This window comes from Cygnus olor, chromosome 2, assembly GCF_009769625.2.
Source record: "Cygnus olor isolate bCygOlo1 chromosome 2, bCygOlo1.pri.v2, whole genome shotgun sequence".
Classification (NCBI taxonomy): Eukaryota; Metazoa; Chordata; class Aves; order Anseriformes; family Anatidae; genus Cygnus; species Cygnus olor.
In genome coordinates, this window is record NC_049170.1 from 59,414,787 (window position 1) to 59,425,860 (window position 11,074).

At 44.0% G+C, this 11,074-nt stretch overlaps 1 protein-coding gene across 4 annotated transcripts; it reads left to right on the forward strand.

Moving 5' to 3' along the window:
• Positions 1-412: 412 nt before the first annotated feature.
• Positions 413-5,156, forward strand: C2H7orf25 (chromosome 2 C7orf25 homolog). Of its 4 annotated transcripts, none has more exons than XM_040548118.1 (2): positions 413-650; positions 3,593-5,156. In XM_040548118.1, the coding sequence occupies exons 1-2, from the start codon at positions 595-597 to the stop codon at positions 4,869-4,871; spliced, it is 1,335 nt and encodes a 444-aa protein (XP_040404052.1). In that variant the 5' UTR covers positions 413-594; the 3' UTR covers positions 4,872-5,156. The 4 variants fall into 4 exon arrangements, with proteins under 4 accessions (XP_040404052.1, XP_040404053.1, XP_040404055.1 ...); XM_040548119.1 differs by lacking the exon at positions 413-650 and adding an exon at positions 911-1,071; XM_040548121.1 differs by lacking the exon at positions 413-650 and adding an exon at positions 957-1,075.
• Positions 5,157-11,074: the final 5,918 nt, after the last annotated feature.

Genomic DNA, 11,074 nt, shown 5'->3' on the forward strand with positions numbered 1-11,074 from the left:
GAGGTCAAGGGGGAGTAGAGTGGACAAAATTCATTAATAAGATGACAAAATGTTATTTTAAGACCTAGTCATATTTCATGGTCAGTTTATTTATCTTGTTCTTAATGCAGTCATCTGAAGAGACACCAGCCAGTTGAAGTAACGTTCTTTGATTTGGATTTGCCTTGGAAGGCGATCTGCTCTGAGGGAACCGAGATAGCATGACACTGATGTGAACACAGTTTCCTTGGGCTTTATTTTGCTAGTAGGATCGGGATTTAAGACCAAAACGTCCTAAATGCTATCACCATTTCAATGAGACTGTTACTTTGAGTAGATAGAAGTTACAGGTGCAGCAAGCCCTTTAAACTGTGCTTTTGGCTTGCTGTTGAGTGGCAGAGTCTGGTGAAATCACCTGTTAGAAATGGCTGCTCCCTGTAGGCACCTGCAATGAATTAAATCAACAGCAGCAGGTGGGGCGAAGGTAGTACCACTGGTGCGGTAGCACAGAAGGGCCGGAGGCCGTGTCAAGGTTGCTTGGTGGGTGAAGAACCACGCAGGTGGGCAGTGACTCAGGGCTAGGAAGGAGTGCTGCTCGGCACCAAATGCCTGAGCATGGAAGGAGGGTTGCTCACGCTGGATGCCATTATTGGAGCTTCATGGACTGAAGGGTGGTTGCTTTGTCCCTTCTGAAGTTAATGGTCGCTCCATCGGCTCTGAAAGGAAAGCCCACAGCTGACTTGCCGCGAGGCGAGCAGGAGGCTGCGGCAAGCACCAGAGCAAGCAGCTGCAGGGGCTGAGCTCATGAAGCAAGGACTCACCACCTCGTGCTCACGGAGCACCTTAAATAAAACCTTTAGGGGGAAAAACCAAAACCCAACCGCGGCCGAGGATCGCATCCCCTCCGCCTGCGGACGGGCTGGGGCCGGGGGCACGGCGAGGCGGATGCCGCGGCTGTCCCCGCCCGGCCGCCCCGGGGGAGGCGCGCTGGGGCCGGGCCGAGCCAAGCCGAGCCGTGCCACGCTGGGCCGGGCCGCGCCGCGCCGCGCCGCCTCCTGCCGCCGCCCGGGGGAAGGCTGCGGCCGCCGGGCCGTGAGTACGGGCTGCGGGCGGCCGGGAGGGCGCGGGGAAGCGCGGGGTGGCGAGCAGGGAGCCCCCCGGTGCTGCCGGGGGGGACACGGGGCCCGAGGGCAGCCGGGCCCGCCCTGCCGGGGTCGGTGCGGCCGCTGCAGGCGGGGCACGGGGGCGCCTCCGGGCCGGCCTCCGGTGCTGCCCGGCTCGGCCCCGCTGTGAGGGGCCGGGGGCCAGCGCTGCCCGCACTCAAGATGGCGGCGCGACCGCCCCTGCGCCGCTCTCACGTGATGGCGGCGGGGGCTGCGGGGGGATGACCTCAAATGGCGGCCGGCTGAGGGGACGGCTGTACCCCAGCAGCGGCAGCCGTGGCCACTTTTCGTCGAAATTTTTGTCGTTTAAAAACTTGGCAGCTTCGTTTTGAGCAGTTACAAATTTGTAGAAGTTGCAGCTGCTGTGGTGAGCATTTGCAGCTTCTACAAACTTAGTAGCTGCTGTGGTGAGAGGTCCTGAGGTAGCACCTATGGGGTTTTACTCGTTCCTAAGAACAAACTAGTGGCAATGGCATCCCACTGAAGGCAAACATACAATGAACTGCTATTACTGGAATAAATACAAAACATAAAATACCCAGCGACGTGACCTATTGCTGCCAGTGCAGGACAGGATGAGCAGGGAGCACCCAGCGTCCCTGCCTGCCCTCAGAGGCAGTCTGTGGAAGCCGGGCATGGGGAAGGCGCTGCATGCAGGTCAGACCTTCACCCCGACGGTGTGGCTGTTTGAGTCTCAGAGCTTGTCCTGTTTATTAAGAATCGTGTGAGGATTTCAGATGGAACAGCTAGCAAACTCTGCAAAACCACGTGTGGTGGTGTGCCAGCTGGCTGTGCAAGAGCAGGGGAGGACTGGAGGTGGTTAGTAGTGGAAGTACCTTCACAATGGTGCCGAAGCATTACTGACAAAATTGTGGGTTTCTTGCTCTTGCTTGTTAGCCCTGAAGGTTCGATTTTGGGGCACTGGGAAGAAAAAGCAGTGACACATGAGAGGTGCCTCAGGAAAGTGCCAAAGGAAAAACTCTGCCTTGTAGTGCCCACAAGTTCTGCCTGCACAGAATGGCTGCAGAGGGCAAGAGGTGATCAAAGCAAAAGTTTCAGAAGGCATGAGCTATATTTAATTTCTACATAAGTGACTCAGAGTCAAAGGTGAGCCAGAGTGCTGTCCTGGCAGTAATAAGAAAAAGATTCACTTTAGGCAGTGAAGGGATTAAAAACTGAACCTGCCTGGTTGGGATTTTGGGGGGGGGGAAGGACAGAGTTAACTGGTGTTTTCTGACCCTGAAGAGAGTCATTAGGCCACGTTGGAAGACCTTAGACAATTTGGTTGACAAGAAAGGGAAGAGTTTGGTGATATTAATTATTGAATGAGACAGTAGGTAGGAGTTCGTAGTAACTGTATTTTAATTGTGCGTAATACAAATGTGATTTACACTTCATAATAAAACCAGGTTCCAAAGCAGTAATGGCAGAGCCTTTTATAGGACCCAGGCTGCATCCTTTTGCTCGTTTTCATCTGAAGTCTTTGTCTTGCCTTTTAATACCAGTTTACTTCAAAGTGCAGTTTAGGTAAAAATTACTGGCAAGTGTGTTAATACTTGCAGTTGGGAGTGAAAAAGGATTAATTTCACTCTTCATAGTGGCAATTACTACGTGTCTTTTGGATTTATTGCTGTGGCATTTAATCCTACATTTTTCAAATAATTAAGCAATTCCTACAGTTATCCTTAGGAAGATGTACTGAGTAGTGTTGATGGGACAGGAATGAATTTATCTGATACTACACAAAAAATCTCTGTTAGAGCTAGAGAACAGAAATTTCCAGATCCTCCTGACTCTAGAATTATAAATTATAGTTTGTCATGATGCTGTGTAATATTGAAGTTTTGCCAGGGGGTTGTTAGTGGCTCATTCAGGGGATTGTGTGGTGTAAGCTGGAAGTTGGAAAGGATAGAGGTGTGCTACTCAGAATTGTAAAATGCAATGGGCACCTTATATACTATGTAAAAATACTAGCTGGGAAGCGGTCTTAGTAAGTCTGTAAGCATGGTAGGTGGCTCTTATTATAATGGTAGCTGTTGTGTGACTGAGAGAAAAGATTTGCTTATGACATTAACAGGATTTCTAATTTTGCTCTGAATGGCAACTTCTGCAAATGAACTTTGAGAGCTGAGATCTCTTTGAGTGGCTCTGTGACGGGCTCAGATGTGAGGCAAAAGAAACATGATCTTGCAAGGTGTCTGTGGAGACCTGAATGCTGCTGTTCTTCCTTGCTGAGAACTCAGATTTTTTAATTTGGATCCCCAGAGGTGAAGGCGAGGAACTGAATACTTTGGTGGGATGTGGGTGGAGGTTCCTGATGCTTGTGCTTCAGGGTATGTGTAGCTGTTGCACTAAACCTGCTGCTAAGTTCCAATGTTTACTGTTGCAAAGACCTCTTGATTATTCTTAACCATGCCATAACAGTCTTCTCTTTTGCTTTCATCTGATAGGAATAATGTTTCCAACATGTCTCTGCAGACTCTGCTATGTGAAAGAATTGCTGTTGCCAAAGAATTGATCAAGAGAGCAGAAGCCCTCTCCAAGTCCCAGAAAAGGAGAATAGAAGGTGGGGCAAAACTATGTGGCAAACTGAAGGCTGAGTTAAACTTCTTACACAAGGTGGAGGCAGGGAAGGTGGCCATTAAAGAATCCCATCTGCAGAGTACAAACCTTACCCATCTCCAAGCCATTATCCAGTCAGCAGAGAACCTGGAGGATGTTGTCAGTGTCCTCCATGTCTTTGCTTACGAGGATAGGTTTGGAGACAAACAGACACTGGTGGTAGATGTTGTTGCAAATGGAGGTCACACGTGGGTGAAGGCCATTGGACGGAAGGCCGAAGCCCTGCATAACATCTGGCTGGGGAGGGGCCAGTATGGTGACAAAAGTGTCATCGAGCAAGCAGAGGACTTCCTGCAGGCAAGCCGTCAGCAGCCAGTGGAGTACAGCAATCCCCACATAATATTTGCCTTCTACAACAGCGTGTCCAGTCCTATGGCAGAGAGACTCGAGGAGATGGGAATATCTGTGCGAGGAGACATTGTTGCTGTGAACTCGCTGGCAGAGCCATCTATGGAAAACCAGCACCTAAGTGCCAGTGAATCAGATGAAGAAGACCTTGAACTCCTGCAGGTGACCAGAGTAGACCGGGAGAATTTAGTGGCCAGCATTGCTTTTCCTACTCAGATCAGAGTAAATGTGTGCAATAGAGTTAACTTGGACATCACTACCTTGATAACCTACGTCTCTGCTCTGAGTTACGGTGGCTGCTACTTCATCTTCAAAGAAAAAGTGCTAACAGAGCAAGCGGCTCAAGAAAGGAGGGAGAGAGTCCTGCCTCAGCTGGAGGAGTTCATGCAGGGGAAAGAGCTCTTTGCATGTGAATCTGCTGTCAGAGATTTTCAGTCCATCTTGGAAACGCTGGGAGGACCTGGGGAGAAAGAGCGAGCTGCATTGCTTGTTAAAAGAATTAATGTGGTGCCAGATCAGCCATCTGACCGTGCCTTAGGACTAGTGGCTAGTTCAAAAATCAACAGCCGTTCTCTAACCATTTTTGGGACAGGAGACACTTTAAAAGCCATCACCATGACTGCAAATAGTGGTTTTGTGAGGGCAGCAGCTAACCAAGGTGTCAAGTTCAGTGTTTTTGTGCATCAGCCTAGAGCATTGACAGAAAGTAAAGAAGCTTTTGCCACACCTTTACCAAAGAGCTGCCCACCTGATAATTGACTGAAAGTCATTAAAGGAGTTGGTCACTGAATATTGCAGATGCTGCAGTGGAGGCGTTTGGAGAAACAGAAGAGTCTACCCATATATCAGTGAAAACAATAACTGTAGCAGTGGAAGGGTTCCCCAAGGGACTTGCAATATCTTTACTCAATTCTTGTTTGTTTGTTATTTTGTTCAGCTGGCTGTTAATTTATTTGCTAAGGTAATGAGATTTCAGTGAAAATCATCGATTGTCTTACAGTATATTAATTGTATCTATCCCTATTAAAAAAAAAAAAACAACAGTTAAAGCACAGTTGCCGTTGTTGTTTTTGGCCTCTTCAGAGAGAATAAAGTCAGCACCTTACAAGGACTTCTGACTTTGTCTGTGGAACATGTATCTTTTATTTCACTGGTCCTATTCAACTGAATTCTTTGTTGACTCAGAGGTATCTCATGTAGAGATTGTGCCCTATAGAAGAGAGAAGCTTTTTAACTGCTGTTATAATTACTGTTTTTACTCGAAGTGTAGAATACATAACAATGTCTTTTTTTTTTTTTTTTTTTTTTTAGGAGAGAGTTGTTTTTCTAATGTTGTCTTTCTAATATTTTTCCGTGTGCTGTAATGGCAGCGTTATTTTTGTTAATAATTTGCCTCAGGTTCCCAGTGGAAAATACTGAGATGTCAGAGTGAACCTCTTGGCCCTGAGCTATACGTTTTATCGGGTCAGTGAAAGAGACCTACTGAATATTTTATAGACTGTTGTCCAACAAGATAGCTTTATTGTGCAGCATACAGTTGAGATGAAGAACATTCTCTCTCCCATTCAGTCTAAACTTCTTTCTGCAACAAGAAGTGGCTGCAGGGCAGCCCATAGCTATACTCTCTGCCTATCGTTTGCCATCTCCAGTATTCTGGTGTGCTCCAGCACTGGTGTATACCAGTGGCATACCAGCAAAACATCTGTTTGCTTCTTCCAGTCAAGCTAGTTTGATTGTTAAGGACCAAAAGTATGCTTTTTTTTTGTGGATATGATTCTTGCTGTGGTCTGTTTTTACGATGAATGTAGTTGTTGTCACCTGTATCTGCATACTGTGCATCTTTACCTGGAACTTCATAATGCAGAGGGCAGTCTGTCCTTTCACAGGTGTTCAGCTTCACCTGCCCCTCATTCCAGCCAGTAACTGAGGTAATTCAGGGTTTTAGTTAAGATGGGTGAAAATGGATTTTATTTTTTGCTCTTTCAGTCTTCTACCTGCCAGTTTCACAGGTATTTCTTGGTGAGTTCTAACAAAGTATCTAACTTTTTCCTCTACTCTGATGCTGTATGACAAAACCTCGTGACAGGATAGGTGACCAAATGTATCTTTTAATTTTCCTGAAAGTTCTTCTGAAGGGAATGGAGGACCAACGGAATGAAACAATATAAATAATACAATATTTTGCCTGTGCGAGGGAAATGCAAGTCTACCTCTGTAGCTAACAGCACAAGTTTCGTTGCGCAGGAAGTTAGGGAGATAGTACTTTGTCATGGTACAATGCGTTTATTACAGTGATATAAATGACTGGCAAGAAAGATGCGTTTTCCTGCCATATGTACCCTTTTCTGGACACCATTCTACTGAAGGAGGTGTGAGAATAGAAGTGGGAGAGGCCATCTGGAGCATATCAAAGAAGCATGTGTCTCAAAAGTGTACTGTTTGGTATTAGAAATCCGGAAAGAAGGTACAAGAAACTTGATGAGTAATTTATGAACAATAAATTTGTTTTTGTTTGCAGCTCAGAGCTTTTAGAGCTAAGGTCCCAACAGACAGTTTACTATTTATCATGGATTAATGTGTTTTACAGGCTTAAAGGATATGCTTAAAGCTAACTACATGGCATCAGTGCACTCCTGCATAGATAATTCATTATGTTTATAAAGAACTAATCCTTTGTGTTGTTTAAATCATTCCTAAATTGCTTGCAGCCTTCCTACCCGTGGTGATGAAGGTTTTAAACAAGTAAATGTGAGAAAGCTGCTTTATTCCACTCCCTGTCATGGCTCTAAGAACTGGGTTTCCACTTTTTTTTTTTTTCCATATCCAGTTCGACACTCACGAGTAGCCTCACGGGCATCCTCTAAAGCGTTTTTTCCAAACCACAAATTTATGTACTGATGGAGAAGGAAGGCAGAGACCTGTATTAGTACCAGCCAGGAGACCCGGAGGAGGTATTGCAAAGCAAGTAGCCTCTGTATTGCCTAGATGAGAAGTGAGTAGCACTGCTTGCTGTAGTTCTTCGCTCATGGCTGACTCATTTTGTACCAGCATTAAGTGCAACTCTTTAAAAGTTGCTGTATGTGGAGCCATCGTGTGGTGATTTTCTTCATTACCGGTCATTTTTCCCTGCTTAATCAATAGCGTATTTATTTTAGAATCGGTTTTCTTTCTCTTACCAATTTCTGCCTGCCATCTGATCAGTTTTAAGAATCTAGAAATTATATGTGTAATGCTAAGTGACCTGAGGTATTTTTAATTGTTATTTTGTGTCTCTGTGCTGCATGGTGCCGAGTTCAGAATGTGGGCTTTATATTTTTTATATTTCTGCCTTCAAAAGTGTTCTGGCCTGTTGGTCAAACAGAATTGCAATGCTTCCAGGCTGTAAGAGTTGTTTTACAAGGTGAACCCTGAAGTTGAATGCTGTTTTGGGACCAAAATGTGTTTTGACTGTAATATTTGGTGTATTTTTTATTGCTTTCTAAGGTACTGGCGATTGGCATATGTTAAAAGTTAACTGTGTTCCAGTTTGTTGCATTTAAAGAGCTTCTGTTTAATTTTACAAACAGGGCATTAGAGGTTGGACTCTCCTTAGAGATTAGACTCTCCTTACAACTTTACAAGTAAGTGATTAGAAGACACCAAATTATGTTTGAAAATGAGCTGAAAAAAACAGGAAATCCAGGACTGCTTATTGTTTCTTCCAATATCACACCACTGCGTTGTCTACACACCAGGCACTTGAGGGTATGCAGGCTTCTCAGTTGTTGCAGTGCTTTTTGTTTTTGTTTTTGTTTTTCCATGAAATTTTTCAGCACTAAGCTCCTTAGCAAAGAAAGATTCCTAAACAGTTTTGGAGAAACTTATTCTTCTGGCACTTTTTCTTTCTTTTTTTTTTTTTTTCCCCATTGCAATTTTCATTATCTGTATGGTTCTGAAGTCTCTGAGGAGAGCCAGCATCTCTGTTCTGTGCAGCACTCAGCTTCCTCTCTTGGCTCAACAGTAAGAATACCAAACAAGAAATTCTGCAATTGATATCAGGCAGTAGAATATGCATGGATATTATACGAGAAATGAATTGGTAAGATAATAATACGTTCATGTTTCCAGTTTATGTTGTAATCCACAGTTTTATCAGAAGTAAACTTTTGGACACATCTGTGTGTGTGTTCAAAATTTGCAGATAAATGACTTGTTTGTCATTGTACCTGCAAGCCATGAAATCCCTCAAAGACAGTTTTACGTGTTGTGTAAAAGTAGTGTTCTAAGGTACGATAATGGGCTAAAGAAAGTCTTGTTTTTAAACTGTCTCCTTCCACAGATGATGCCTTCAGCAGACTTAAAACAGTCTGCTGAAACCTTCTGGAGCCTGTCTGAAAAAAAACTTTCACAATCCTGTTCCTAATTCCTGTAGGTTTGGTCACCACAGTAATAAAGCAAGAAAAAACAAGCAACAGTTGATTGAAATAAGTTTGAGAGGAAACCTAGGAAACTGCCCTACAATCAATCTCTTTCTCACTTTCTTTTTCTCTCTATTACTTTCTTAACAAGGAAAGAACATACAATAATAACAAAGCATGCATTTGCACTGACATTTTTATTGCATATTATTATGCAAGCAAAACAGCACAGGTCAACTGTGATCTAATTAAACTGTTAAAGTAAGCAAGAATTTGATGGGATTCTTGGACTGAAGGCTATGGATGCTATTTACCAACAGCTGCGGTGTTACGAACTGCAGTGAGTTCTGCCCTGTCGTCCAGCTTGCTGCAGGCACTGTGTGTTCTTCAGCGGTGATGTCAACTCTGCTGATGTCAACTCTGCACGTAAGTGTGGCTGTTGCTTTTCCATCAGGATTTAATGTTGCAGATTATTCTAGAGTAAAAACGAGAATGGCCAATATAAAACTACTCCACTGTGTGACAGAACAGCTTGGAACTGTGACTTTGGGGCTTTGCCAGTTGTATATTGTGAACACCTTGGAAATTAAGATTGTTCCTACATAAACTACTGGGCTTACTAAAGAACAAACAAAACCTTCCTCAAGAGTTCATTGTTCAGAAGATTCTTCTTTCTATTTAAAAAACCATTATGTCTTACATAAGACAGTTCTGTTAAAAAAAAAAAAAAAGATTAACATCTGGTAATGAAGTTGTGTCCCTTTATTTGTTAATGAGGCTGAGCGCATGATAAAGCAACTCCCTATGGTAGTGAGAAAATATGGAGATACAGGGCATGGCAGTTTACATTGCAGTGTATGTACCGAAATCTAGGATCTAGAGGAGCAAGTAATAAGTAGTATTTGATAGTACTATCGAGCACGAGTGCTTGATAGTGTTTTTCACGTGAGGTTCCTCACAATCATTTAATGAAGTGTGTGAGGTCTCAACACTGTACTGTTGGTAATGGTAGTGATGGTGATGGTTTACAGAGAGCTCAGGAAGTTCTAACCTAGTGCTTCCTTGTTATGTTTGTGGTAGTAGAGCTGACTGGTTTCAGGGGTTGCTCCATTTTCTGAAACCACACTGGATGTGATTTCTATACCTTCAAATTTTCTTAACATAGGTGTCATCCAAAATGCTGTTGAAGTAAGTGGGAGTAACATAGCAAAAGCATTTCAAAGGGAATGTTTTCAAGGAAAAAGACATTCAAAAGATGAAGCAGCTGATGTGAACAACAGTAAAGGAATATGGAAGGTTAAGTCAATGTCAGGTCATCTCGGTAGCCAAAGTAAAAACATAGAAATTAGGAAGAGTGGGGGGAAAAGTAGTTCTTTGGAGTGCCTGCTTCCACATTCCGTGCCCTGCTGTGAGCTCTGGAGGAAGCTGTCGGTAGCTCTGAGGGACGAATTGCAGAGCCTTCAGATATAACGCTCTTGGAGGTAAGATCTTTGGGTTACGTATTGCACACCCTCCGTGTAGGCAAGAGCTCTGTATGGATGATATGACAGAACCTGTGCTGGCTTGCACTCACCAAGTTTCTGACTCTTCAGGTTTTTCTTCTGTAGGGGATAGTTTGGCCCACCTTTACGGAGCTGAGGTTCACCAGAGTGAGATCTCACTCAGGCGGACCACAGGCCTTTGTAACAATGAAACTCAAACATATACTTTTTCCATGTTAAAAATGCATTTTTTAAGCCAGTACTGACTTAATCCACAAGAGCAACCTCTTTCATGAAGAGGGCAGGTGAGACCTTACTTTACATACACCTGTTAAATGCAGTCATACCTAATAACAAAAATTGTCTTAAGGATTCTAACCTTCCTCTCCCATTACTAGCAATTTATTCATGTTTTGGAAGAAGAAAAGCAAGAGTTGCTAGATCTCTGGCATGTTAGAGACCCTTTCAGAAATAGACTACAAGGAAAAGCACTTTTTTTTTTTTGTACTCCTGTTAGTGCAGGAAAGGTAGGAGTGCTGGAGTAACAAAAATAAATGAGATAACAATAACATGAGAACAATCAAAGATGAAATGGGTCTTACTGGATATTTCAGTGGTTGACTCCTGGGTTGGTTCTTTGCTTGGCTCCACGCTTGGATTAGGGGTAGATTCAGTACTGGGCTCTCCGCTCATCTCCCAAGTGTCCTGTTCACCTTCTTGCACTCCGGTGTTCCCGGTTTGCTCCATGCCTTCCTCCTTGTATGGATCTCTGCTGTAGTCCAGGGGGAGCTCAGTGCTTGGTTGCACACTGGGATCTCTGCTCTGCTCCACAGTCGTTTCCCCAAGCACAGGGGTAACAGGGGTACCTACAAATAAAAGGAATTTACATGGGTGAGGAGACCTGTGAAAAGCCAAATTACTTGTAGGGTTATTGAAATGTACATAGTTGCTCTTCTGGATCAGAGATGCCAAGCAGGAGTTGGGGGATGGAAATAAATCTGGGAATAAATCCACTCCGGAATTTGAATCTCATTTCAAATTTACAAAGATTGATCTGCCAATGTTTGACTCACCTTGTGCCATT